Source organism: Elephantulus edwardii, unplaced genomic scaffold (assembly GCF_000299155.1).
Source record: "Elephantulus edwardii isolate Elephantulus edwardi_28Jun2011 unplaced genomic scaffold, EleEdw1.0 scaffold00120, whole genome shotgun sequence".
NCBI classification, from domain to species: Eukaryota; Metazoa; Chordata; class Mammalia; order Macroscelidea; family Macroscelididae; genus Elephantulus; species Elephantulus edwardii.
Window position 1 is genome coordinate 4,617,213 of NW_006399870.1, and position 27,973 is coordinate 4,645,185.

The window sequence follows — 27,973 nt, forward strand, 5'->3', positions numbered from 1 at the left end:
GGGGAGGGATTTGGAAAAGTTTCTTTGAGTGACATCTACAATGTCTCTGTAGGAGTCTGAACCCAGGCAGAGAGGAAGATGAAGGCAAGGGTCATTCTTTTTTTTTTTTTTTTAAGTGTCATGCCACTTGCTCTGCATCGTTTTAAAAGTCATTTCCCGAGTAAAAAAGGGAGGCCGGAGTGACTGCAGAAACTCACTGAATAGGTGTGGTTTGTGCTTGATGACTTGTCTCTAGCCTCAGCCACGTTCTCTACTCCTTTCTTTCCCTACAGACTTCTAATGCTTTTATCTTCCTTTCCTGCAGTTTTGTTTTGGTTTTATTTTATTTTTTTATTTATTTAATGTGCTTCTGTCATGGAACTGTCGTTGAACATCCAAAAGGATGCGCTGGGATCTGGAACAGAAAAGAGACACTGAAGGAAAGATTTGAAATAGGCTTCAAATCTGAAAAGCCCGGGTGGGAGTAATGAACTTTTTTGGAAGTTTAAAGTACAGAATAAAGAAAAATGGGTTTCTGTTGCAACCACATACACTGTGAGAGATGAAAGAAAGGACTTCCTATTGTTAGAGATACACTGGGAGCCTTTGGGAATGCAGAGATCTTTCTGTCTCTATGGATGACATGCATCCCCGCCTGGCAACAGGAAGCTGTATTCCTGCTGTTTTAGCTTAAAATGGCTGTGTTTTGGTTAAGGGTTGATGTTTAGAGTCAAATTACCTTGCATTCCAATCTTAGCTCTGCCATTCACTGACCCTGTGACCTTGGACAAGTACCTCAGCTTCTCCAGTGCCACTTACCTCAGTGGAGGATGTGATTAACAGTACCGATCTTAAAGGAATTTTGGTTTTTTTACTTTTTGGTGTTCATTTGTGCTATTCAGAAATGAATCGACACCTGTTATACAGCAAGTGTTCACTGTATGTTGTGGTTGTTAGGTCAAGTTCTCGCAGTGATTCACTCATTCTTTCTGAATTCCTTTCTGCTGGCTTTGGGCTTTGGGAGCTGGGGGCATCTTGGCCGGGGAGTGGGGGTGTACAGGTGTTGTATGTCAGGTGAAGCCTTGTCTATCTATACCTGCTAAGCTGTGGGGTGGAGTGTTTATTGACTTCAGGGCTGCTTGGGAATGGTAGGAAAGATCTGCAAAGCTGGAAAGGATGCAAAGAGCTCATGCAGGAGGCAAAGCTCAAGTTACAGCCTTCTGAGAGGGGAGGAGGGATCTGCCTGGCTCAAACCCTTCTGCTTGAGATACAGTGTTCCTGTGCTGGGGAAGCTCTGGGCAGTGGGTCAGCCCTCCTTTGACTCTAGGGATCCCTGAGGCTAGTGCTGAGGTCTAGAGGGGGGATCTTGGCAGCAAGTAAAGGGGTTGAAGGGGATGGGACTCTGCAGTGTGGTGGTGGTGTTGGAGGTGAAGTGTTACTGGGTTGATGAGCTTAGGTGACTTGTGGGTGGCAGACAAAGGTGTAATAGGATTCATCTTTTTACTTTAATTATGTGCCTAACACTCTTTGGTGGGTTTCCTGCTCTGTCTGAGGACTCTGGAACATGCTTGGTTGATACGAGGTCATGGTTGGAGGAGGCTAGATGGGACCTCTATTGCAAAGGCTGCCTTCTCCTGACAACCATTAATTCTGAGAATATTTCCCCCCAATAAGATGGAGTTCTGACTGAGAGACTTGTAGTAATTGGACCATGGCCCTTTGCTCTTTCATTGAGTCCATGGAAACCAGACGGAGGAGGTTTAGACCAGGAGGCTTCTGGCAGTACCATGGGAGTCTTTTGAGAGGCTGTGGTCAAGGGGTATGTGTGGGTCCTTAGCATGCTGTCTGTGCATTGAGCCCTGGGAGGACTGGACAGGATATGCCAGAAAGAGCTGATGGAGGGCAGGGGAAAGATCAGCTTCCAGCTGCTGATTTGTAGCCCTATGTGTCTTGGTTGTTGTGTGGTCAGGTCCAGCTCTGTGTGATGTCATGTCCATGGGTCCATGGTCTGAGACCTAGATGTGATCTAGTTACCCAAGGAGCAGATTCTCTCCAGAGTAGAAACACTGAAACCCATTCCATGTTCCCTGACTGCTGGCTGCCTTGCTCTTTTATGGTACTCTGCCTTCCCCTGATGCTTGCTTTTCCTCTCTGCTCTCAGCTTGCTGTTCTGGCTAGGACACTAGCTGCCTGGCACACTGCTTTTTTTATTCTTCTGTACCTCTCCTTTTTAGAGCCTGTTAGGTGCCTTCTCTCATCTGACAGCCTTCTTGTGTAACCTGGAATTGCAAGGTAGTTCTCTTCTCCAGAACCATCTCCCTTACCTCCAAACATCCTAAGGCTTCTGCTTCTTGGAGGTGAGTTAAACAGCTTGTTTGAGATTGAATCTGGATTGTGAAAGAACTGTGGTTAATGAGTTTCTAGCTTTCTGTTAAGGGTGTGTGTGTGTGTGTGTGTGTGTGTGTGCGCGCGCGCACACGCGCATATGAAGTGTGGTAGGTGGGAAGAGAGTTACTTAGCCTAGCCTCCAGGGATAAGGGGTCTGTCAGCATAGAGTAGTGAGCCTCCTTTGCCAGCTCTGGTTCCATCTTCTCACCCTGCATCTGAGTCTACGCAACCCAGGAATTTCCAAAGTTCCAAAATGCAGTGGTTTGAGGGAGGGAGTTGGAGCAAAAGAGGCAGAGTTTGTGGCAGCCCCTGCCAGACCATTCCCTGGGCACACTCTCATCTTGAGAAAAGGTGGGCCCTGGAGGAAGGGGAACCCAAGGCTGGAGAGGCAGCTTCAAGACTTGTCTCCTTAGGGTGCTGCCTGGAGTGCACACCCTGTCTGCCAGAGGCATTGACCTATTTTTCTGAGGAGTCTTTCAGCTCTCTCCTGAGTGAATAAGGAGGGGAGTGATGGGCAGAAACTGGGCTTTTCCTTTGTTGGTTTTGGAGAAAAATTACATGTGGGCCAAGCGTGGGAAGAAGGTCTACCTGATCCAGCTATCTTTCAGAAAAGGGAAGGGATTGGCAAAAGTCCCTCCCTGCCAGTCCTCAATACCTTCCCCCCATTTTCTGGTACAGATACCCACCTAGAAAAAGTAGGCACACAAGCTTGACCTCCCAAAGTGTAGAGATGAATCCTGACCTCATTTTCTCGCATCAGAGCAGAGAATGATGATGCTACGATTGAAAGTATGGAGCTCCAATTTCCCACTTCCTTTGGAGTTATGACCTAGGAACTGCCTGGACCCCCTGTAGACCCACCTTCTCTCCTTCTGGCTGTGCCCTGACTGTGTGTTTGTGTGTGTTGGGCGCGCCTTTTGCCTGTGAGGGGAGGGTTGTATGTGTGGTGGGTGTGGCTTTACCTTTCTGCCTAGGAGCCATTAAGAGAGCTGAGCTAGGATTGAATTACTGACTTCCTTCCTGTCAGCGACTCCTGGGGAAAGAAAGGGCTCTTAGAAATACAATATAGTCTAAAGCAAATTAAGGTTGTTAATAGCATCTCTGCCTCGTGGGCTGCGGATTACGTAGGCGGCGTCCCTCACAAGATTAAGGAGGTCCTCTGTCTTCAGTGCTTTGCAGTTCAGAGGACTGGGGGATTTCCATGGTCAGTCTTGAGCTCACTTAATCTCTGATCCCTTACCTGAGAAATCAGTTGGGGGAGGGGCTGGCAGAGCTGGAGGGCGCCAGTAATGGGACAGATCTGTGCTCTGAAACCGCCCCCCCCCTTTGAGGTATGGATGTCCTGAAGTTACTTTGTCCCACCTGCCATCAGAGAAGAATGAGAATGTGTCATCATGGTTGTTTGGGGCACAGGTCTTCTCCTTTGTAGTGTGGTGAGGACTTCCCTGAGTGTGCTAATTCTTGGAATCTCCTGGAGCCTCCTAACTTGTCTGGGAGGAGAGATTGGGGACCACTTGGGACTGTGCCTATTTTGGACACAACAGGGGTTATTTTCAGACAGGCAGATGGAGGTGGCGGTGGCTGTGGTGGGTATTATTATACAACAGGCCTGGGGTTTGGAGTCTGGTACCTAGAGAAAGAAGGGGAGGACATTCCAAAGAGGTCTGTTATCCTTATGGGTAGAGGCCAATGCCCATGCCTACCACCAGCCACTGCGAAGCCCTTGCCCACAATGCAGTACCCCCTAGGGCTGGCTAGCAGCTGCTCTCCAAGATAGGCCTGCCCTTAGGTAGTCCTTTCTGATCCTTTTGGCTGCTTATTGGAGCATGGTGTGAGGAGGACCTAAGCGTTAAGTCAGTGCACCGGCAAAGGAGAAGGTGGGTCTGTTTTTGGGTGCCCTGGATCTGTGGCTTTAGTTTCTTATACCTGTGGTTGGTCATGATGGATTGCCAGAGTAAGGACAAGGGAACCCCAACTGCCTTTGGGCGAGCCAGTTTGCTCCTTTGTGAAATGGAAATAATAGTACTTCTAGCAGCCCAAACCTGTGGCATTAGGTAAACATTTATTTTGCAGCTCATGCACAGACCCCGGCAGTCAGTAGCATTTACAATACGTAGGTTTGCCTGGTAGGTTTGCCTGGCAGCCGCAGCTTTCCCTGCCCTGATTCCTTCACCTTCTCCTGGTGTTCAGTGTTTCCTGTTCTCAATTCCCTCTGCTTCATAGCCTTTCTTGCTGGGAGAGCTGCCAGCTCTGAGGCTCTATGACTACAGGGTGCAGTGGCAGCCTGGATTCACTTCCTACCTGGCCTGAGAGCAGGAGATTTGCACTCTGTGGGCTCCTTAAAAGGTCAGCCAGACCAGAGGGGTCTGGCTTTGGTCTTGTGCCTTCCTCCCCACCGTGCCAACCAGCCCAAAGCAGGCTGGGTAGTTTTTGAGTGCAAGCCAGCCAGACTCAGGTGCTGCTGCTTCCTGGCTTCTCCAGAGAGAACATATTCCCCTTCCCCCCTCCAGCCACCTTCCCACTGCTACACTCCTGCAAGGAAGGGCCAGGCTGCCCCTTGGAGCAAGAAGTCTGGATCCTCTGCAGCAGATTTCCCTTGGGTTACTTTCAGTGTCTGTGGTGGACGGTGGGTCCTTCCTTTCACTTCCCCCTACCCCCCTTCATCCAATGTCCATCCTTCTTCCTCCCCTCCTCTCCTCTTTCTTCCTGCCCCCTTCAGAATTGGGAGGTGTAGACCCTCTGTTGTTGTTGTTGTTGTTATGTGCCGTTTGCGACTCATAGCAACCCTATGCTCTGTGTCCTTGCCGCCTTCCCCGCTTCCGGTGCGTCTTCCTGTTGTGTTGTTCCCAACCCTGTCCAGTCTTTCTGTATGAGGCCTGCCAGGTGCCAGTTTGCACTTGGCCTATCTCTAGGTCTCATTTTCCTCTGGCTTGTTTCTTGAACCTTCCTCCTGTGTAGTATTGGGTTTGGCAGCCTGTGTTTAAGTCTGCTTGTTTCTTCTCTAAGGATTTCTGGTGTTGTCCCTAAGAAAGCTGTGCGGCTAACCCAAAGGTTCAAATACACCGCTGGCTCCTCAAGAGAAAGTTGGGCGGTCTTCTCCTGTGTGACTCACAGCCTCAGAAACCTAATGGAAAGTCAGCTGGGAGCCAGTGGCAATGAGTTTGAGTGTGACCTCTTCTCCACAAAGCCTACAGCCTGTTTGATTGGTTTAGCTTATTTAGTGAGAGGAGTGGCTTTGTTTGTTTGTATTGGCATTTTTTTGTGAAACATGCTTAGGCTCAGAAGGAATTGGGGAGAAGTTTTTATGGGTTATAGAGTGAGAGAATATGCTAAGAGAGAGAAAGAAAACGAGAGATAGGGAGTGTGTGTGTGTGTGTGTGTGTGTGTGTGTGTGTGTTTAGGAAAGGGAGAAAAACAAAAAAATATTTTAGGGCTCCGGAAACCAGGCATATGGAGGCAGTAGGGTGGGTTCCCACTCCTCTGCTCTCTTTTTGGGAGCTCTGTCCTTTTTTGTCTTGCTTGTCATCTCTGGGGTGCTTTTTTTCAACCTGGCTCACCAAGCTGCTTTTCCAGGAGTTGAAAGAACTCAGGAGGAGAGATGCCCTGGTAGGGCATGCAGCCTTGGATCTGAGGTTCTGAGAATACAACCAGGGGCAGTCAGGTGGGCTGGACACCCTGGAGCCAAGGCCAGCCCTGGGATGTGTGAGAGATGCTGCCTCATTGCCCTTGCAGTGAGAATGAGGCTGAGTTAGGTGCAAATAAGCAGGCAGGCTGTGGAAGCCCAGTGTCAGAGTCAGCCCCCCTTCTTACTTACCTACCTCTTGCCAACCGGATTTCTGCGTTGCCCCAAAGAGCCCTCTGTCCCAGTGGTCTGAGCTGTCCTGATCACAACATTGATGTTCGAAGGTGGACATCCACCAGCCTGTTTCTGGGACCTGTCCACATTCTAGGCCCTAGAGAGAAGCCTCAGGAAGAAACTGCCTTCTCTTGCTGCCTCCCTCTTTCCCACCTTCATTCCATATAACCTGTACTTTGGGAAGCTCCTACTTTTCTCAGGGAGTAGCCTGGTTTTCTCCTTTTATTTACCTCTAAATCTTTGTGGCCAACATGTAAATGCACACACACACACACACACACACACACACACACACCCCTTAGAGGCTGCCTCTGTCCCTGTCAGGGTGCTCCAGGGACTGTAGGGGAGGGGCTGATGCAGGAAGGCCCTCTCCATATTTTCCATGGGGACTAGCTTTCAAACTCAGCCTAGTGCCAGGTGGAGGTGGGGGTGGGGAGTGGGAAACCTGCTGGGGCCTCTGACAGGTGAGTGCCATACTCTGCTCTGCTCCAAAAATACTCTGTAATCTTAGCTCTTTCTCTAGAAAACAGTGATGTCACCAGTAGCCAATCAGCTTCTTGGAGGGCCTCCCTTTTCCTCCTCCTCTGCCTTGGCAACTTGCAGGGAAGGAGAGGGAGAGGGAAAGGAGGAGGGAAATCCAGAAGCAGAGACCCACAGACCACATAGAGACATACCCAAACATTAGCAGAGATAGGGATCCCTTCACAGAGGAGAGCAGGCAATGCCCTTCCCACACAGACAAATAAAAAGTCAGGCACACCCCCCTACACACTCACACATTTACTGATAGGAATAGGCAGAGAGAGACAAGCAGACAGAACCACTCATGTAGAATGGAGCTAGAGAAGACTGCAGAGATGCAGGGACATGGGGGAAGACAGAGACATGAAGACAATAGAGAGAGGCAGAGGTAGGGCGAAGGAAGCAGGAGAGACCAAGGGACCAGGCGGGCAGGCAGGCAGGCAACAGACATCTGAAGAGGCCGACCCAGAGCTTTCCTGAGCAAAGGCTTTGATGTGTGTCCTTCCTGTGCCCCTGCAGCACTCCAGCTTCCTCTGCTTTGGTGCAGGGCTGCTGTCCCAGGTGCTGCCCTGCTCAGACCACAGGAGCCTTCCAGCCAGGGCCTGGAGAAAGCTAGTGTCCAGCAATGGGCAATGCTTTGGAAGGCAGGTGGGAGAAGGGCGCCTTTAGGCTGTCTGACTGTCACTTGCATTGGGCAAGGTGACCTTGTGGGCCTTTGGGCCTTTCTCTGCTCAGACCCTGGAGGTAGGGAGTGGGGCCACATGGCCTGTGTTGGGCCTTCGGGAAAATGCCGGGGCTCACCTCTCTCTGCTTTGTGCTGGAGGTGGTGATGGGTTTCTCCTTACCTGCCTCTCTCTTGCACTCCTCTCCGCCCTCCAGGATGTGCTCCCTACCCAGCTGTTCGTATATACTTTTTCTTGTCGTTCTCCTCCCTTTTCGAGGTTGGCAGCCCTGAGTCCTTGTATTCTTTCCCAGATCTGGCTGTCCCTGGTTGTTGAGAGGTTTCTCCAAGGGTCTGGTGGTTGAGGAGCTTTGCACACTGGGTCCCAGGCCACTCCCACTAAGCTCTCCCCTTTCTAGCAGGCAGCTGCAGAAAGAGGACACTAGGCATGACACTTGAAGGCTTTCCTGGTCAGGTTGTTGCCCGCTGCCTCTGCTTAGCTTCTTAGAGATCCCTTGTTCCTGTGCTGCTTACATGAGACTGCACTAAGAGGGGGTGGGCGAGGAGGCTTTTAAAGCTCTAGTGGGCAGGCTGGGGGTCTCTGTGGACAGGCTGAACTCCGATTCTCAGTCTCCATAGATACAATTACTGAGGGGGCGTCAAAGGGTGAGACCATGTCTGTAATTGCTGAGCTTTCTAATAGGGTGTGTGGGTGCTGGGAAGTAGTGGTCTGGCTTGTAGACTCAAATGCAGCTGCTTCCTCTCCTCTCTGATGCTCAGGATTGTGAGGGCAGGAAGTGGGGGTCAAGTGCCCACTTGGAATCCTTTGGGGAGCCCTGCGAGGGGTGGTGAGGTGAGTGACAGGAGCTGTGCTGAGGAGGAACAGGTGGGGGCCCGGTGGAGTTGAGTGGAGACTTTTTCTAGAGTGTCTAGAAGGAGAATCTCTTTTATGTCCTTTCCTTCGTCCCAATTTCTCTGTTCCCTGTCAGGTGCCCACGGACTTCGTGAGGAACCCGAGTTTGTGACTGCACGTGCTGGTGAGGGTGTGGTCTTGAGATGCGACGTGATCCACCCAGTGACCGGGCAGCCTCCTCCCTATGTTGTGGAGTGGTTCAAGTTCGGGGTCCCCATTCCCATCTTCATCAAGTTTGGCTACTACCCCCCACATGTGGACCCTGAGTATGCAGGTAAGATGTGGGCCTCAACTTTATTTCCTTTGCTTTGCTTTGACAAGTGACCTCTCCTCAGGTCCACCCTCTGAGGTCTCTCAGCGATGTGGAGTGGGACAGAGGAAAAGGACTGGAGGCTGGACAGCAGCAGGTCACACTGAAAATCCTGTGCTTGCTGGAGAAGGCAGTGGGAGGAAGAACAGCTTATGTGGGAAAGAGCTGAGTAAGAGCTCCGCCCCTTTGCCAGATGTGGCTACAGCAGTAGCTGTTCTGTCTGGCTTCACCCACTCCCTCCAACTCGGTTCCTTGTTTTATCCCTAAGTGTAAGTATGTGCCTTGTGTCTGCAGCTCCTCCCTTCCACCCACCACAGCAGGCGCCTGGCCTCTTTACTTCCTCTACCACTTGATCCCCACCCCCACCCTATCTCGGCCCAGTTTGTATTTTGCTCTGCAATTACTCCTGCCAGCAGTGGCCTCGCAATCTGTAACTGCCAGGGGAGAGGACTGTGGATTGCATTAAGAGTGTGTGTGTGTGTGTGTGTGTGTGTGTGTGTGTGTGTGTGTGTGCGTGTTGGCATTGAAGGACAGAGCAGGTGAGGCACACCGCTCGCTTTCATCTTTACATTTGGTTTCTGAGCTCTGAATTGTTATTTCTTAAAGAGGGTTGATTTTGATTGTCTGGTTTCTAAGAACAGTGTCTAGACAAGGAGGAGAATGGGCAGTCGTGATATTAGGGGTGGGAGTACACTGGAGTGGTGTGTTGCAGTGGCTCCTTGGAATGGAGGAATGGGGAGACTACACCCCATTCTGCTTAGTTTGTGCTGAAACTTTCTGTGTCATTGCCATGAGTGATAAAAATGCAGGTAGATATGCTGAGGGAGAGGATGGCTGGCACTACTGAGTGGGAAACTTGGAAGTCCTTATTCTGTCTGCAGATCTGCCCCTCTCTTCAGGGTTTATAGGCCCAACTTTTCCCCTTTTCTGGAATTTCTCGACTATGGCAAGATATAATATGTCTTGCAGTAGCAGCAGGACTGTAAAGGGATTCTAGCTTCCTGATCCCTAGTCTATTTCCCGCTACCACAACTGCAGGGTAACTTGGCAGAAGTGAGACACTGGGGATTGAGGTCATGGGGACACAGCTCTCTCTCTCTCTCTCAAAGAAAACTTCTTGCTATTGAGTCAGAACCAACCCATAATTGACCCTCCAGTGGTTTTTCGGAGACTGTAAGCCACATGAGAGGAGATTGCCTATCTTTGTCCCATGGAGCAGCTGGTGGATTCGAACCATTTACCTTTGAATTGACAGCACAACTACCTACCACTGAGGCCTCTTGGGTTTCCTAATTAACACAGCGAGGACAGGAATATTATTCAACTTGAATGGAGATGCTCTGGCCCTTGCTGAGGCTTTCCTGCCATGTCCTCTTCTGTTCATTTCTTCTCTTTTTTCCGTCTTTTCTCAGCTCTGTATACATCATGCCTTTCCTTTATCTTAAGAGATCTCCAGAAAAACAGGAGTATTCTGAGGAACTGAGACTTTTCTCAGTGCCAGCTTCTTGAGCAGCAGTTGTAAGCTGGGACAGGGAGGTTTGGGCTAGAGATCTGGGAGAAGAGCTAGTGCCAGGCTTCGTGCTTTTCCTTGCTACCTTTTGCTTTGTGCCAACTGTTCTTTGGGGGACTTGCCATAGGACGTGCTGCAGAGGGTCGGGTGGGAGCCTTGCTTTTGGGGGAGGATGATGAGCTTTTGCCTTGCCTGATGGCACTGGGTGCTTTTTTCCTCTCTATCCACAGGCCGGGCGAGTCTTCATGATAAAGCATCTCTGCGGCTGGAGCAGGTTCGCTCTGAGGACCAGGGCTGGTACGAGTGCAAAGTGCTCATGCTGGACCAGCAGTATGATACCTTCCACAATGGCAGCTGGGTCCATCTCACCATCAATGGTGTGTAGAAGCCTCCTTCCAGGGAATATTTCAAGGTGTTGCTCTAGACCGCTCTGGGAAAGATTTCTCTTCCTACTGCACCCCATTCTAACTCCAAATGTAATGGAAAAACTACATCTCTTTAGGCTTTGGTCCAACAAGATATTTATTTTATTTCCTTTATGGTAAAGCCTCTGTAGTCGGTGAATATGTAACAGGAAAGATGCTCCCTGGGTGTGAGTTGTGTTTGCTGTGCCTAGCGATGGTAGAGCAGGTTATAGGCAGAGTGGAAGCCTGGATCTTGTAACCAAGAAAGCTAATGCTCTGCAGAGGCAAACCCTGGTATCATTGGGAAGGCCTTGCAGGCCCAGGAAGTGCCCTCCCACTCTCTGGTGGAATTGTTGAAGTACAACCATAATAGTCTCTTTCTAGGATGATCTTTTTGCTCCTTGTTAAAGTTTTTCACTTGAAAATTGGTTATCTAGAACTTGCTGTGTGTTGAGCATGGCACCAGATGATGGGAGGAGAGTGATCGACAAATGCAGACGTACTCCCTGCTCATGTGGGTCTGTGGTCTCATAACATGGAAGAATCCTGGAGAGGAGAACAGTTATTGTGGTTAAAGTCACTTACAGCTTAGGTGAAATGAACTTAGTGATGTGCAGATAGTCTCCAAGTAGCAGAGTCAGGGCAAGGAATCATTCTTGGTAACTTGCTGATTTCCTCGAGTGGTCCCTGGCACTATGACTGTGATAGCACTAGAGGGTGGTCCCTGGAGAGGAGTCCTCACTTGAGAAGAAGTCTTCCAGGGGAACTTTGAGAAGCTGAGACTTAGGAGAAAAGAGGAGCTGTCTGTACAGTGGGTGGGGACAGGCAGTGTATTTTGTTTGGATTTGTTTTACTTGGGCCTTTATCATCCTTCACTTTGTGACAAGAACATGCTCTCAGCCACTACTATGTTCTGGAAACTGTGCTCTTTGCCACCAGTGGGGCCAGACTTTGGATGTTCAACACCAAGTTTAAATTCCTCTGATTTTGATGTCAGAAATTATAGTTGTAATTGAAAGAGAGGTTGGATTGTTGTTACTACTGTTTGGAAGCCTCTCAGTATTCACCCACCTGGTAGGAAGGCCCTATTTGGTGTGATGGGACATCCCTCCCAGGGCAATGTCAGACACCAGCTCCTGGGTCTAAGAATCTACTCAAGGTCTTAGGTGAATAGAGTACTTTAGCAGGGACATGGGTTCCATTCACAGAGGACATAAAAATGTGACTGAGTGCATGGATCCCAACTTCCTAATGCTGCCCCTCCACATTCATGGTTTCCTGTGTGTTACTCCAAAGGATGGACTGGAAACATATTTAAGGTGTTTCTCTGTCTCTCTCTCTCTTGTGATATGGGTGAAGGTTTAGAGCAAATCTGTTTTCCATTCAATAGTTCATCCATGTTTTGTTTTATGACAATCCCTCACTCATCCCACTGCCCCATGTCTTCCATTTCCCTTTTTCTTTCCTTATTGCCTTCTGAACTTCGTGCTTGGGCAAATGCTATCCTTTTGATCTGGAATGATTGTTTATTCTAAGAGATATGTATCTTCTGGTGTTTACCTTATTATAGACAGCCAGTATTGTTTGAGTGATGGGATACTAAGGGCCATGGTCCCAGGAGTTCTATATTAATGGAGTTCTCTATCATGGAGACCAGTCAGAGTTTGGTCTTTTTTAAGATTTTGAGTTTTGTTCCACATTTTTCTTCCACTCTATCCAATGTTTAAATAGATGTAGCCTTGGATGTGTTTACCAATCTATGCCAGGGAATTTGGAGGACAGATGTTTGGTCAACTAATTGGAATAGGTCCATATTTGTTCCCAAGAAAGGTGATCCAAGAGAGTGTGGAAACTATCAAATAATATCACATACAAGCAATATACTACTGAAGATCAGTCAAAAATGGCTAGAACAGAGACAGGGAACTGTCAGAAGTTCAGGCAAGATTTTGAAGAGTCATGGTATCAAGGATATTGTTGCTGATGTCAGATAGATCCTAGCTGAAAGTAAAGAATACCAGAAGAATGTCTATTTGTGTTTTATTGACTATGTAAAGGTATTTGAGCATGTGGGTCATGACAAGTTATGGCTAGATAACATTGAGAAGAATGAGAATCTCAGAACACTTAATTGTGTCTTGTGAAACCCATACCTAGACCAAGAAGCTGTTGTCTGAACAGAGCAAGGGAACACTGCATGGTTTAAAATTAAGAAAGGTGTGTATCGGGGTTATAGTCTCTCTCCATACCTGTCTAATCTGTATAATGAGCAAATTATTCAATAAACTGGAATCTGTTAAGAAGAATGTGGCGTCAAGATTGGAGGAAGACTCATCAATAAACTGTGTTATGCAGATGACACATCCTTGCTTGCTGAAAATGAGGAGGACTTGAAGCACTTGTAGAAGATCAAAGAATACAGCCTTCAATATGGATTGCATGTCTACACCAAGAAAACAAAATTCTTACTGACAGGCAAAATTCTCAATCGAGAGGCAACATCATGATAGTTGGAGAAAAGGTTGAAATTGCCAATGATTTCATCTTACTCCACAATCAACACCCGTGGTACTAGTATTCAGGAAATCAGGAGACATATTGCTCTGGGAAAGTCCACAGTCAGGGACCTCTCCATATTATTGAGGAACAATGATGTGTGTTTGAGGACTAAGGTACATCTGTGTCAAGCCATGGTCTTTACATTCACTTGCTATGCATCTAAGAGCTGCATGAGAGAAGAAGAATTGATATCTTTGAGCCTTGGTGTTGTAGAAGAGTACTGAACATCCCACAGAATACCAAAAGAACAAACAAGTATGTCTTAGAGAATGTGCAACCAGAGTGCTCTTTAGAGGATGTTGAGACTTCATCTCACATACTTCAGTCATGTTGCTAGGAGAGGCTATTCCTTGGAAAGGGACATCATGCTTGGAAAGGTAGAAAGTCTGTGAAAGAGAGGAAGACCCTCAACCAGGTGGATTGACCTGGTGACTGCAGCAATGGGCTCCAGTATGTCAGGAATTATGAAGATGGCACAGGATAGGACAGAGTTCAGATTTGTTGCTCATAGGGTCACTATGAGTCGTAGTCAATTCAATGGTTCCTAACAGCTAAAACCCAATACCATTTAATGTTCACCTTCTCAGTGTGGTCAGAAGTAGCTGGATATCATCTAGCTCTTCTGATGTCAGTGGAAGGAGAGGGCCTTTTGACTACAACCTGACACTTACCACACTGTCCTTGTGCTTCCTGTTTCCATTCCTTCTTCTTCCTATCCCTCTTTGCCTTTTGAACTTTGTTTATGTTTCTGTGTGTGCCGTTTATTTTCTTCACCCCCTTTGTTCGAGGGGAAGAGAAATGGCCACTCACATTATGTTTCATCTTATGTATGTTATTTTTCATGACATTGGTTACAATCCACTTTGTCACAACACTCTTCTCACTTCCTCTTGTTTATTTCTCATTTCTATTCATCCTTATCCCATATCCTTTCCTACTTCTGAATTTTATCCCTGGATAAATGCTGCCCTTTTTATATTGTATAGTTTATTGTTTTAAGAAGTGGGTTCTTCTCTTCTCCCTGGTGTTACTCATTGCTTTATAGGTCTAGCTGTTGTTTTGTTAAAAGTTTAGTCACAACGTGATTTCATTTCCTGGCCTAAAGGATGAAACTCGATTTAAAACAAGTGAGTAATCATTTCTCTCCCACTCTATCAGGGACCTTCTTTGGGATTCCTTTCCGAGTGGTCAGTGGTAGTCTCTGGATACCATCTAGTTCTTCTGGGCTCAGAGGAATGGCAGCTGAAGCTTGCATGATCAATTAGTTTGGACTTACAGTTTTTATTTCCTTTACTGTTCTTTGCTCCAGATGGGATGAGATCAATAGTTGTACCTTGGAAGTCCCCTTGTAAACTTCTAAGACCTCAGTTACTGCTCACCAAAGTAGGATGCAAAACATTGTCTTTGTAGACTGTGTTAAACCACTTGACTTGATGCTTCAGTCCTGAACTCCCAGGCTGAGATATTCATTCCTTAAAGAATTTTAGTTACAATTTTTATAGATTATATTTTTTGTCAATTAACCCCCATTACTATATTCATGGATATATTTGCAGCATATATAAACACATATATAGAAAAATCTTTTATCAAACCTATTTTGAGTTTACTTTCCTTGCTTTTGGCAAGCTTTAGAGCCACCTCTTGATGCCAACTGTTTTGTACTTGGGATGAAAATTAAAACCTTTGTAGTATTTGCTGAAGGTAAACCTGCTGCGGAAAGCTTTCCTGACTGAACACCTCGCTTAGAGTCCTCACAGTGCTTCTTTTTACCTTGTCCATTCCTTACTGACTGACAGCTTCTAAAGGTGCTACTCTCATTTTCCTTGTATTGCTCTGGTGCTTCTGTCCCAAGGATCTGGAGCAGCAGGAATTCGGTAAGCCACACATGATGGGACAGTGACATTCCTTGTGGAGTTGTCTTGCATTAGTGCCTTGCCTGTGTTAGTGGATAATCTTCTTGAGAATTCCTGTTGCTTGTCTTGGAGAAAGTGTAGTCAGTATGCGCCTTAGAGGCAAAAACAGTGAAACTTTGTCTCACATATTTTGGGCATGTTGTCAGGAGAGACTACTCCTTGGAAAAGGACATCATGCTGGGAGATATTGAGAGTCAGAGAAAGAGAAGAAGGTGGGAACACCCCCCCATTAAAATGATGGTTGACACAGTGACTGGAACAGTGGGCTTGAGCATATCAGAGAACATGGGGATGGTGCAGGATAGGGATGTTCAGGTCTGTTTTTCACAGGTCATTATGAGTTGTAGTTGACTTGATGGTACCCAACAACAACAGTACTCACAGTGGAATGACCCTGAGCAAGCTAGGTAAGTTCTCTGAGATTCAGCTTGCTCAGTTACCAAAAATAAAATAATAATAATTTAAAAATCCAGTGTTTATTTGCAGGGTGGTTATAGGATTAAATGAGGTACTCTGAGTAGGTATCTTGAGCAGTATCTTGAACATCAGTTACATGTAATGCATTGATCTTCAAAGGCAAAGAGATAAAGTAAAATCAAAGTAGTAGGAATCCAGATAATACATAAGAAAGACTTGACCTTGGGTGAGAAGATGCAAAGGACTGTTACAGTTAGAAGGTTCCTTTCAGTACACTAGTAACTGTTTGTTCAAAACATGTCTTTGAATGTCCATTCAAAGGTGGAGGGCTCTAGGGAGTGCATGACTTACTCTTGATTCTTCCAGAGACTCCAAACAAAACTCAATTATTATATATGCTTTGAGAGCACAAAGGAGGGAAAGGGTTTTCTGTAGAAATGGTCTGTATTGCAAATCTTGAAGGGAGTGGAGGAGCTAGCCAGATGCAAGGTTAGGAGATGAGCAAGGATATTCCTGATAGAAGTAACAGCATGTCTGGACTGGAAATCCAAAGGGGAAATAGCCAACAATTCAGTAAGCACAGCAAGTGGTTCAAATGGAAGTAGTGGGTGTGAAAGCCAAGATTGTCTCCTGTCCTCTCCAGACTTTAGAACCAAAGGTTAGGATAAAATATATCTTTTCATTGTCATGAATTCTAAATGGGTACACCAGAGCAGGAATTTCACAAGGTGAAAGAGAGGTATTTCTCTATTCCACTTTACTTTCATCTCAAGCCTTGAATCCTGCATGGATTTTTCCTCCCATTATTGATGGAGAGGGTTCAAGCACCAACATTCTGCTGCTTCTAAACTAGAATGTTTAATGTCAGCCCTTTTCTGACAGGGCTGATCTTTGGAAAATAAAAGGCCATTGAAAAATTAGAATTACAAATCATCTTATTCTCCTTTTCTGTGTTTTCTTTGAAGTCCGATTAGGTGGGAACACATCTGATTCTTTCTTAATCACTCCCCAAACCCTCTCCAGGCCCAAGCCTCACTTCAGGTCAGTGAATGTGTTGCAGAGAGTCCAGATTTTTTATAACCTGCACTGTTAATTACAGTGGACTTGTGAAAAGGCATTAATTCCAGAAATGCAGTTGGCAAACTAACATTTAATTCAATAAATAATTGAGAGTCAAACCATTATTTTCTATGAATTAGAAATTGTTCTAAGTAATTTCCTGATTAGCACCTAAATATTAAAGTAATTATGTAATTAGTAATTAATTTGTCACTCTAAGACCTCATTTAATTTATTACCTTTTCTTTTAAACTTGACACCAGAAGTAATAGTGCCTGTGGCTGTGTATTTTGAGAACAAGCCTAGGGATCAAGGCTCCTTGACTTCTAGGATCTGTTGAGAGATAGCACACATGCACAGGTGGTAAGAAATACTCCAGGGGTTAAGAACCCAGGGTACTCTTCATCCAGCATTTGGAATGACTGCTGCCCCACTATTTCTAGTATATCTTTAAGCAGTGGATGATGATGGAATTTTATTTTTTTTAAGATGGGCACTATATTTTTTATGTGATAAATTACGTTTCTTAATTACATATTCATTCACCAAGTGCCTCCTCCTAGGACTTTGACCCTAAAGAACATGGCCTGCTGCACAAGAGTGCACTTAAGTGCGCTTAAGTTTAAGTGGTGTTGATGATAGTCTATAGGAGTGGCTTTTTTGCTGGCCTATAGGTGTATGCAAAGATTCTGTAAAGATACACCTATAGGTGTATGTGAAGCTTCGTCTGACCTACTTTGAACATGTTGCAAGGAGGGACCAGTCCTTGGAGAGGGACATCATGCTTGGGAGAGTGGAGAGACAGCACAAGAGAGGAAGACACTGGAAAAGAGGGGTCGCTATGAGTCGCAAGTGACTTGATGACACATAACAACAACAACAATAGGTATATATCATAGTTTTCAAGTGATCATTATTTCAGAAGTGGACGAGCAGTCCTGCTTCTTAGTCTGGAAGCTCCACTGAAACCTGTCATCATGGGTGACCCTGCTGGCAATTGAAATACTAATGGTATAACTTCTGACTTTACAACAACATGTGAGCTACCACAATACAGCAAAATAAAGACAAGTGACTAAGTATACAGAGTCATGGTACAAAAATAAATGGTCAACATATTTGTGCCCATTCCTTCCCTTCCTTAAAAAAGATGACCCAGCAGAATGTAGAAATTATCAAACAATATTGTTAATATCACATACAAGTACAATCTTGCTATAGATTATTAGAAAACTGTTGTAACACTGTTCCACAGCGAACTGCCAGATGTTAAAACTGGGTTCATAGGAGTATATAGAACAGAGTACATCATTGCTGGTGATCTTGATGAAGAGCAGAAAACACCAGAAAGGTGCTTCCTTGTGTTTTATTGACTATGCAAAGATACCCAGCTTTGTGGATCAGCTGAAAGCAGAGAGGAATGTCTGTTATGTTTCATTGACTATGCAAAGGCATTTGACAGTGTGGATCACAGCAAACTGTGACTAACCTTGAAAAGAATGAGAATTCCAGAACACTTAATTGTTCTCATGGGAGACCTATACTTGGACCAGGAAGCAGTCATCAGAATAGAGCAAGGAAACACAGCATGGTTCAAAGCCAAGAAAAGTGTGTGCATCAGGGATACATCCTACCTCCATATCTTTTCAATCTATTTGTGGAACAGATGATTCAGGAGCCTGGACTTTATGAGGAGGACTATGACATCAGGATTGGAGGAAGGCTCATCATTATCCTACATTATGCAAATGACACAACCCTGCTTGCTGAATTTGAGGAGGATCTGAGCCATTTTCTGTGGAAGGTCAAAGACTACAGTTTTCAATATGGATTGGAACTCAACATCAAGAAGACAAAGGTTCTCTCCACTTGGTCAGCTGGCAGCATCATGATAGATGGAGAAGAGATTGAGATTGTTAACATCTATAGCTTGCTTGACTCCACAGTCAAAATTCTTGGTACCAGGAACCAGGAAATCAAAAGACGAATTGCACTGGGAAAATCTTTTGTCAGAGATTTCTCCAGAGTACTGAAGAGGAACAATGTCTGTCTAGAGACTAAGGTAAGCCTGATCCAAACCACCGTCTTTGCAATTACTTGCTACGTATCAGTATAATGCATATGATATCCTTATGAGTAAGGATGATAGAAGAAGAATCAACACCTTTGAGTTGTGGTGCTTGGGAAGAGTATTGAACATATCATGGACTACCAAGAGAACAAACAGGTCTGTTCTGGAGAGGGTGAAACTAAGCTGCTCCTTGGAGGCAAGGATTTGAAACTTTGTCTCACATACTTTGGGCTTGTTGCTAGAAACAACCTGGTTCTTGGTCAAGGACATCATGCTTGGAAGGGGGGAGGGGACAGTGCAGGAGAGGAAGACCTTGGATGAGATGGTTTGACACAGTCACAGGGGTGAGGAGGGTTGGTGTGTCAGAGACAATGAGACTGGCTCAGGATAGAGCATGGTTCAGAGCTATTGTCCATAAGGTTGCTGTGAGTTGCAGGTGACTCGATGGCACATAACAATAGCAATAAGAATAACATTAAGAAAAATGGAAATCCCAGATAACTTAATTGTGCTCCTAAGAAACTTATGCCAAATCCACGGGAACCAAAACATGACCTTGAATCTATCCCACCTGAATTTCAAAACCACCTCAGGAACAGGTTTGAGGCCTTGAACAGTAATGAGCGAAGACCAGATGAGTTATGGGAGGATATAAAAAATATCATCCAAGAAGAGTGAAAAAGGTTATTACAAAGACAGGAGGAAGAAAAGACTCTAAATATTGCTCTAAAAGACTCCGAATATTGCTCTAGAGGGCCATGAAGCCAAAGGAGAGGGAAGAAATGAAGATATTAAGGAGCTGAACAGAAGATTTCAAAGGGCAGCTCATGAAGATAAAGTATTAAAATGAAATGTGCAAAGAGCTGGAGTCAGAAAATCAAAGGGGCCAAACTCACTCATCATTTCTTAAGCTTAAGGAACTGAAGAACAAATTCAAGCCTCAATTTGCAATACTAAAGGATGCTTTTAGGCAGAATATCCAGGAAGTATTAGAAGATGGAAAGAGTATACAGAGTCATTGTACCAAAAGGAATTGGTGGACACAGAAGGATTTACTAGAACATCATATGAACAAGAGGCTGTGGTGATGAAGGAGGAAGTTGAAACTGCTCTGAAAGAATTGGCAAAAAATAAGGCCCCAGGAATTGATGATATACCAATTGACATATTTCCGCTAACTGATGCTGCTCTAGATGTGCTCACCACATTGTACCAAGAAATCTGGAGAACAACCACTTGGCTAACTGACTAGAAGTGATCTAGATTTATTCCTATTCCAAAGAAAGGTGATCCAACAGAGTGTGGAAATTATTGAACAATATTGTTAATATCACATGCATGCAAGATTCTTCTGAAGATTATAAAAAAATGACCAGAACAACATATCAACAGAGAACTGCTAGATGTACAGGTTGGGTTTAGGAGAGGTCATGGTACTAGGGATATTATAGCTAATGTTAGATGGATCTTGGCTGAAAGGAGGGAGTACCAGAGGAATGTCTATGTGTTTCATTGACTATGCAAAGGCATTTGACTGTGTGGATCACAACAAACTGTGGCTGACTCTGAGAAGAATGGGAATCCCAGAACACTTGGTCGTGCTAATGAGAAACCTGTACTTGGATCAAGAGGCAATCATCAGAACAGAGCAAGGAAACACTGCATGATTAAAAATTGGGAATTCATGCCAGAGGAGGTGTTCTATCCCCATACTTTTTCAATCTATATGCAGAACAGGTTATCTGGGAAAAATATGACGTCAGGATTAGAGGAAGACTAATCAACAGTCTGCATTATGCAGATGACAGAACCCTGCTTGCTGAAACTGAGGAGGACCCGAAGCGCTTGCTGCAGAAGGTCAAGAACTGCAGCCTTCATTATGAATTGAGGCTCAATAACAAGAAAACAAAGATTCTCTCCACTGGGCCAGTTGGTAGCATCATGATGGATGTTGAAGAGATTGCGATTGTTCACAGCTTTAGTTTGCTTGGCTCCACATTCAACACTCTTGGCACCAGCAGCCAAGAAATTAAAATACGTATTGCAATAGGAAAGTCTACTTTTAGAGACCTTTCCAAAATACTGAAGAGCAATTATGTCAGTCTGGAGACTAAAGTATGCTTGATACAGGCCATGGTCTTTGCAATCACCTGCTATGCATCAGAGAGCCAAGCAATGACTAAGGATGATAGGAGAATTGATATCTTTGACCTGTGGTGGTGTAGAAGAGTGTTGAATGTGCCATGAACTGCTACGAGAAGGAACAGGTTCATCCTGGAGAGGGTTAAACCAGGCTGCTCCTTGGAGGCAAGGATTCTGAAGCCTCGTCAGAGGTGTCATGCTTTGAACATGTTGCAAGGAGGAACCAGTCCTTGGAAATGGATGTCATGCTTGGGAGGGTAGAGGGAGAGCACAGGACAGGAAGACCCTTGATGAGATGGATTGATTCAGTGACTTGGGTAATGAGGGTAGGTGTGTCAGAGACAGTGAGATTGGCACAGGATAGAGCAGGGTTTAGGGCTATTGTACATAGGGTCACTATGAGTAACAGGTGACTCAATGGCACATAACAACAACAACAAGAAACTTATACATAGACTAAGAAGCCATTTACTGAGCAAAGGAATACTAACTGCATGGTTTTAAATTAAGAGGGGAGCGTGTCAGGGTTTTATTTCCCTACTCCATAGCTATTCATTATGCATGCTGAGCAAATAACTCAAGAAGCTGAACTATTTGAAGAAGAATGTGGACTGTAGGAAAACTAAAAAACCTGTAGATGACACAACTTTGCTTGCTGGAAGTCACGGAGACATAACATATTTAGTACAAACGATCAAAGACTGTGTCCTTCAGTATGGATTACACTTCAAAATTTTTAAAATAAAATCACCATAACTGGACCAATATTCAATATAATGATAAATGGAAAAATGCTGTCAAGGACCTTTTCAAAGGGCAAAAAAGTAAGGATGTTAGCTTCCATAGTAAGGTTGCGGGGAGCTCTGGTGGCCTAATGGCAAGAAACTGCTCTGCAATCTTGAAGGCACGTAGTTTGAACCTACCAGATGCTCCACTGGAGAAGGCGGGACAGTCTCCTATGCCAGTCAGATCCAACTTGATGGTACACGACAAGGAAAAAAGAAAAGGGTAAGGTGCACCTGACCAAAGCCATGGTCTTTTCAGTTACTTTGTATGTGTTTAAAAATTGGACAACAATTAAGGAAGACTAATTGGATGACTGAAGAAGAATCGATGCCAGTGCATGGGACTGATTATATGAAGCACAATGTGAATGATAAAAAGTATGAAACACTATGTATATGAACTTTATAAGCAAACTAATATAAAATACAATAAAGAATTGATGCCTTTGAGTTGTGATGTTACAGAAGAGTACTGAAAACCAGCTCTGACTTGGAGAAAGTGCAACCAGGGTGTACAATAGAGGCCAGAATGGTGAAGCACCATCTCTTATATGATGGGCATGTTTTCAGGAGAGGCCAGGCCTTGTAAAAGGCTGTTATGCTGGGAAAGGTGGAGGGCTTGAGAAAGAAAGGAAGACTCTCAGCAAAGATGGACTCTCAACAGTGGACAAAACAGAGATGGTGAAGATGGTGCAGGATAGGACACGGTTCAGGTCTGTTGTTCATACGGTTGCAGTGAGTTTAGTGGACTCTGTGGCACCTAACGACAGTGTTGGTGTTTTTGAACTGTGGTGTTGGCAATGTGTGGAATGCAGCATGGACTGCCAAAAGAACAAGCACATCTTTCTTGGAAGCAGTGCAGTTAGAGTGTCCCTTGCAGGCCAGGATTGTGCAACTTTACCTCCTGTACTTTGGAGTTGTTATCAGGAGGGGCCTTGGAAAAGGACATCATGCTCAAGAAAGGATAGGGTTGGTGAAGAAATGGAAGACTTTCAAGCATTATTGCCTCTGAAAATGTGCTAGAGGGTCAGCTATGGCTTGGTTGTGACTTGATGTCATAGCAACTTAAATTAGAGTTGGCTTCTTGGCAATTTATGACACAGGTGTGTATCTGCATGTGCCTTTATTCATTTCAGTCATCCATTCATCATTTAACAACTCCTTGAACACTCTAATGCATGCCAGTAACTGTGTTCAAAGTTGCTTTCCAGTAAAAAGCCTTGGTTCTCAAGGAGTTGTATTCTAAGAAAGGGAGCAGACAAGAGACAAGTAAGTAGATGACCATGTGAAATAATTTGAGCTACTGATGAGTGCTTTGAAGGATACAGTAAGGGGATTGAGAATGCTGGAGGTACAATCTCAGATGGGCTGGCCAGGTAAGACAGGTGTCAAGCAAACAAACTGAATGAGTGAGATTTACATGCAGAATTCTGGGCAAAGGGAACAGCAAATGCAAATGCCTTGAATTTGGAAGTTCCTGACATGTTTGAAGAACTCAGTAAAGACCAATGTGGTTTATAATGAAGAGGGAAGTAAAGGAGGCAAGGGTGGACAGGAGACAAAGCTCCTCTGACTAGTTTTCTGGGGTGGCTTCTAATGACTGCATTTCAGAGATGCAGAAGATGATAGTAATCACAAACTAATGGTCTCTCTGGTTTTTACCTAAATTCTCCTCCTTCCATAGCTGAAGTAAGAAATAGATGAGGTAACTTAAGAACAAAGGTTGGAAAATGGAGACTAGATGAAGTGTGGTTTAGTCAGTTCCCACTTGATGGCTCTGGACAGCAGCAACAGCATGATGGTGGGAAACTGCCTTGGCTGGTTCTGTCACTCATTTTTTGGTCATCTCTTTTCCAGCTCCTCCTACTTTTACTGAAACACCTCCTCAGTACATTGAGGCCAAGGAGGGTGGAAGTATTACCATGACCTGTACAGCTTTCGGGAACCCCAAGCCCATTGTCACCTGGCTCAAGGAGGGGACACTCTTAGGTGCTAGTGGGAAATATCAGGTAAGTGCCATTCTGTAATAGAGCCACTGCAGCCTTTGGTTTCCGTGCCCTCCGCAGGCAGCCTTTGCCTTCTCATTCAGTGCTGACATAGTGTGTGTGGCATGTATAGGAGGCAGACTGGTATGGTTGAAGGGACTGTTAGAAGGAGGTGGGAAAGGAGATGAAATTCCCCTCACATACTGCCTTGACAGGGAGCTCTGGTGGCCTACTGGCAAGAAACTGCACTGCAATCCCAAAGGCATATGATATGGTTCAAGTCTACCAGCTGCTCTGTGGGAGAAGGTTGGACAATCTCCTCCCATGTGATTAACTGCATCTGAAAACCCGCCAGAGGATCCCCTATGGGTCAGTTCCAACTCAGTGATACACAACAGCATCAGCTCCCTCAGCCAGATGTCTTTTCTTGAGACCATTTCCCTTGCAGCTTCTTTAGTCTGTTACTGTGCTGGCTGCTGAGGGGTCAGAGCACTGAACTCTTTTGATCCTTAGGTGAGTGATGGGAGCCTGACCGTGACGACGGTCACTCGGGAAGATAGAGGTGCCTACACCTGTCGAGCCTACAGCATTCAAGGGGAGGCTGTTCACACGACTCACCTGCTTGTCCAAGGTAAGAGAGATATCAGCGACTCTTTTTCCGACGACAGCTGCGTGGCTAGACCTCTGAAAGAGATTCTCTCAGGGCCCATTGTAACTAGCAGAGGTGGGGTAGAGTTACGGAAAGCCCATGAAGAGCTGGGCAGGGGCCTTCCCTGTGCACTTTGTACCCTGCTAGAGCATGCGTGACAGTCTGTGGGAGAGGACCACAGTGCTGTGACTCTGGAGTCTCTCAAGAGGTGAGTAGGGCTCTGGCTTCTCTCTCTGCCCAGATCACATTTGTGCCAGGCCTCTGACTCCCTCAGAGAGCAGCACTCCCTGGGGCCACCCATTCATTAGTGATGGCATCATAAGTAACAATTGGAATTCTGTCCAAACCCCAGACACTTAAATACATATAGGGCTTTTGGCAGAGCTGAGGTCATCAGCAGAAGCATAGTGAGATGCTAGTCTTCTTGTTTGGGGACCATGGTCCCCAAAAGAGGCTGGATAGCATCTGGTGGAGGGGGCTCTTGTGTTTAGTGAATGAAGTCAGCTCCCCTACTTCATCTGGTGGAAGGGAAGAAGTTGGAGGCTGGTTATTGTCTGTGTCTGGAAGCTCCTGAGCCTCATGCATTTCCTGCAAGCTCACATGTGTGGTGTGACAGCAGCAGCAACAGCACCAGAGATCCCTCTGCATCTTTGATCCAAGCTGCTTCTTCTGATGGGGAAGAACAGCCAGTTCGTTGTGGCCCTGGTCTGGAAAGCTAACACCAGGGACTGATAGTATTTCACCTTCTCTTCACCTTCTTGGTGCCTTCCCCTTAAGTTGCTTTCTAACCTTTGGCTGGTTAGCTGCTTGAACCTCCCACTACCCTAGAGACATGATTATTCTTTGCTTTGGATTTAAAGAGTATACTTTTTCCATCCATGTACCTTCTGCTCAAAGATGCTGCTGGAGAGAAGGATGGGCCATGAAGGGTGTGTGTGTATGTCATATGTGTGTGTACTTAGGTGGCTGGGTTGGGGAGCCAGTGTATACAGAGCAAGGAAGGTGCATGCATGCTTGAAGCAAATATCTTCAATCTGCTAAAGGAAATGAGGCACATCTGTTCACACCTCAGGATCTTTTGCACTTCTGAGATCCACTGGGAGAATAGGAACCTGAGCACAGAAACCAGCGAGAAGCATCTCTGTGACAAATGCCTGGTTGGGCTAGAACCTTGGACAGGGCTGCCCCTCAGCCTCTAGGCTCAAGGCATCCTGAGGGCTACAGAGCTTCTTGGGAGTGCCTGGTGCTGTTCTCCTCCTCCTCCACCCTAGTACCTTCCCTCCTTCTCATATGAGGTAACTATTTGTCTCCCTTTTTCCCCAGGGCCTCCTTTCATAGTTTCCCCTCCTGAGAACATCACTGTCAACATATCCCAGGATGCTCTGCTCACCTGCCGGGCAGAGGCGTATCCTGGCAACCTCACCTACACCTGGTACTGGCAGGACGAGAACGTCTACTTTCAGAAGTGAGCATCCTGCTCCGGTTGTCATAGGTCATCTCCCAGGCCAACAGGCGAGGCCTCTGAGTAGAGACAGTTGGTGGTCCTGTCTGCATCCCCCATATGCTGAGGCAAGAGATGGGGCCAGGAAGGCTTCTCTCTGCCTCACCTGGTGCCCCAGCCTCTCCTGTAGGGGATGAGTATGACTCACTAGGCCTTGTCTGATGGCTTCTAGAAGACTCCTCACTGTCTTTTCTCCATATCTCTGTGTCTGCCTTGTAGTGACTTGAAGCTGCGGGTACGGATCCTGATAGATGGGACCCTGATCATCTTCCGGGTGAAGCCAGAGGATGCAGGGAAGTACACCTGTGTCCCCAGCAACAGTCTGGGGCGCTCACCCTCAGCCTCAGCCTACCTGACCGTGCAGTGTGAGTGGGGTGCGGGAGAGCTATGGTTGTGGGATTCCCAGAGTGTGCAGGCTGCTAAGCTAAGTGTCATTTGTGGGCATGTGGGTAGAAGAATGAGAAAGGAGGGGTGAAAGGAACTCTCAATAGGGGAGGACGTCTGGCTTGGTCAATAGGCTCAAAACTGTGGTTTACTAGTTATCTTCTGTGGGCTAGGCATGACTACATGTGATAGCTAATGTATACCCCACTGAGTGCTCCGTGGCTTCAAGTGTACAGATACTCTGTGGATGACTGAAAAAACACCCTTGAACTGAATCCTAGCCAGCACTTCTCTACTCTGAACACATTGCCATTGGGTGCTACTCTCCCCCACCTCATACCTCTAAGAGAATAAGCTTAGGGGTCAGTGCAGAATGCAACTTGCAGCCATTCCTGCTTGCTGCCTCCTCATTTGTGTGTGGCTTGAGAACACAGGGTAGTATGTTGAAGTGCCTCTTGAGGATGGTATGGGTCTGGCTCACCATGACATTGGCATTGAGAGTTCTTGCCAGCCAGGTGAAGTAAGCAAGTGGTATCATCTAAGGAACATTATAGACTGTGGCAGTGTAAACAGTTTGCTCTTGACTATTAACCTGAAGGCTGCCAGTTTGAATCCCTTGGCAGCGTAGGTCTGGCAGTCAGCTTCTGTTAAGATCATAGTCAAGGAAACCCTGTGGACAAGTTGAGCTTTGCAGTGCGTGTGGGTGCTGTGAGCTAGAATTGACTCAGTGGCAGTGCTAGATCGTGACGTGCTAGAACATGATTTGAATGTTTCCAAGCTTTGAAGAGACATTTTTGAAAGTACAGATGACAGAGATGAAAGTATAGCACGATGATGGATGACATCGGTTCCAGGAGGGCATGTCTGGCTACATGTGGCTCTTCTCTGAAACTGCTGGAAGCTCCAGTGACAGAGGTTCCTGCCTGGTCAGAACAATGTGTGAGGACAGAGAGTCAGCTTGCTAAAGGACCCCTTTAGGTCATGTGGGGGCTACTGAGAGGTTGTTGATTTGAATTCACTGGCTGCTCTGAGGGAAAAATATGGGTAGTCTCCTGTAAAAGTTACCATTGTGGAAACCTGATGGTAGTTTGTCTTGAGTTGTTATTGGCTGAGTCACTGAGTTTAATCTTTTCATGCCTTAGTAATAGTTAGTTGTGCTTCCATCCTCTGAAAAACTAATCATTTAGAAAGCAAGAAAGAATGATGAGTAATGAAAATTCCATCTTGTGGTTTGTACATGGGCCTATAGCTCCATCAATAAAAGCCTCATGAGCTACAGTAGGTGACAGACTCTCTGTTCTGGAGACTAGTGTGGGAGGATGTTCAGTCATGTGGGAGAGAGTATGACAGTGAAGGAAAGACAGCCAGTCATTTGTAAGACAAGTTGAACAGTTGGTACCAAAGAAGTGAGGGCTATCTTCTGACTGCCCATCAGAGCTGGGTGGTGGGCATGTCCGCCGCTAAATTGCTGGATGCTTGGCTCACATGGGCCAGCCGAGCCCAGCAGTAATGAACCTAATGTTTCAGTTAGTTTCTCATCACAGTAGAATGGTTTTGCTTTTGTTATTGTTGTGTGTCATTAAGTTGGAACTGACTGATAACTGACCCTCCAGTGGGGTTTCAGAGGCAGTAAATTGCATGGAAGGAGACTGCCAATCCTCCCACGGAGCAGCTGGTGGGTTCGAACTGCATACTTCAGAGGTTGCAGCAGACTTTCTTACCATTAGTCCACCAGAGCTCCCTTAAAAGGACTTTTAGCATGCTATATTTCAAACTTCTCGGCACCAGTAGCCAGGAAATTAAAAGACGTATTGCGATGGGAAAGTCTGCTGTTGGGGACCTCTCCAAAGTACTGAAGAGCAATGGTGTCTCTCTGGATACTAAGGTGCGTCTGATACAGGCCATGGTCTTTGCAATCACTTGTTATGCATCAGAGAGTTGGACAATGACTAGGGAGGATAG

General features: G+C 45.9%; 1 protein-coding gene across 1 annotated transcript in view; it reads left to right on the forward strand.

Annotated features, from left to right (window-relative positions):
• The window catches only part of IGSF9B (immunoglobulin superfamily, member 9B), a 58,304-nt gene that overhangs the window by 1,481 nt on the left and 28,850 nt on the right, over nt 1–27,973 (forward strand). The window contains exons 2-7 of the mRNA XM_006892816.1: nt 8,396–8,593; nt 10,370–10,516; nt 23,350–23,501; nt 23,991–24,108; nt 25,450–25,591; nt 25,847–25,992. Coding sequence (XP_006892878.1) covers nt 8,396–8,593; nt 10,370–10,516; nt 23,350–23,501; nt 23,991–24,108; nt 25,450–25,591; nt 25,847–25,992 — 903 coding nt within the window. The remainder of the gene's footprint in view (nt 1–8,395; nt 8,594–10,369; nt 10,517–23,349; nt 23,502–23,990; nt 24,109–25,449; nt 25,592–25,846; nt 25,993–27,973) is intronic.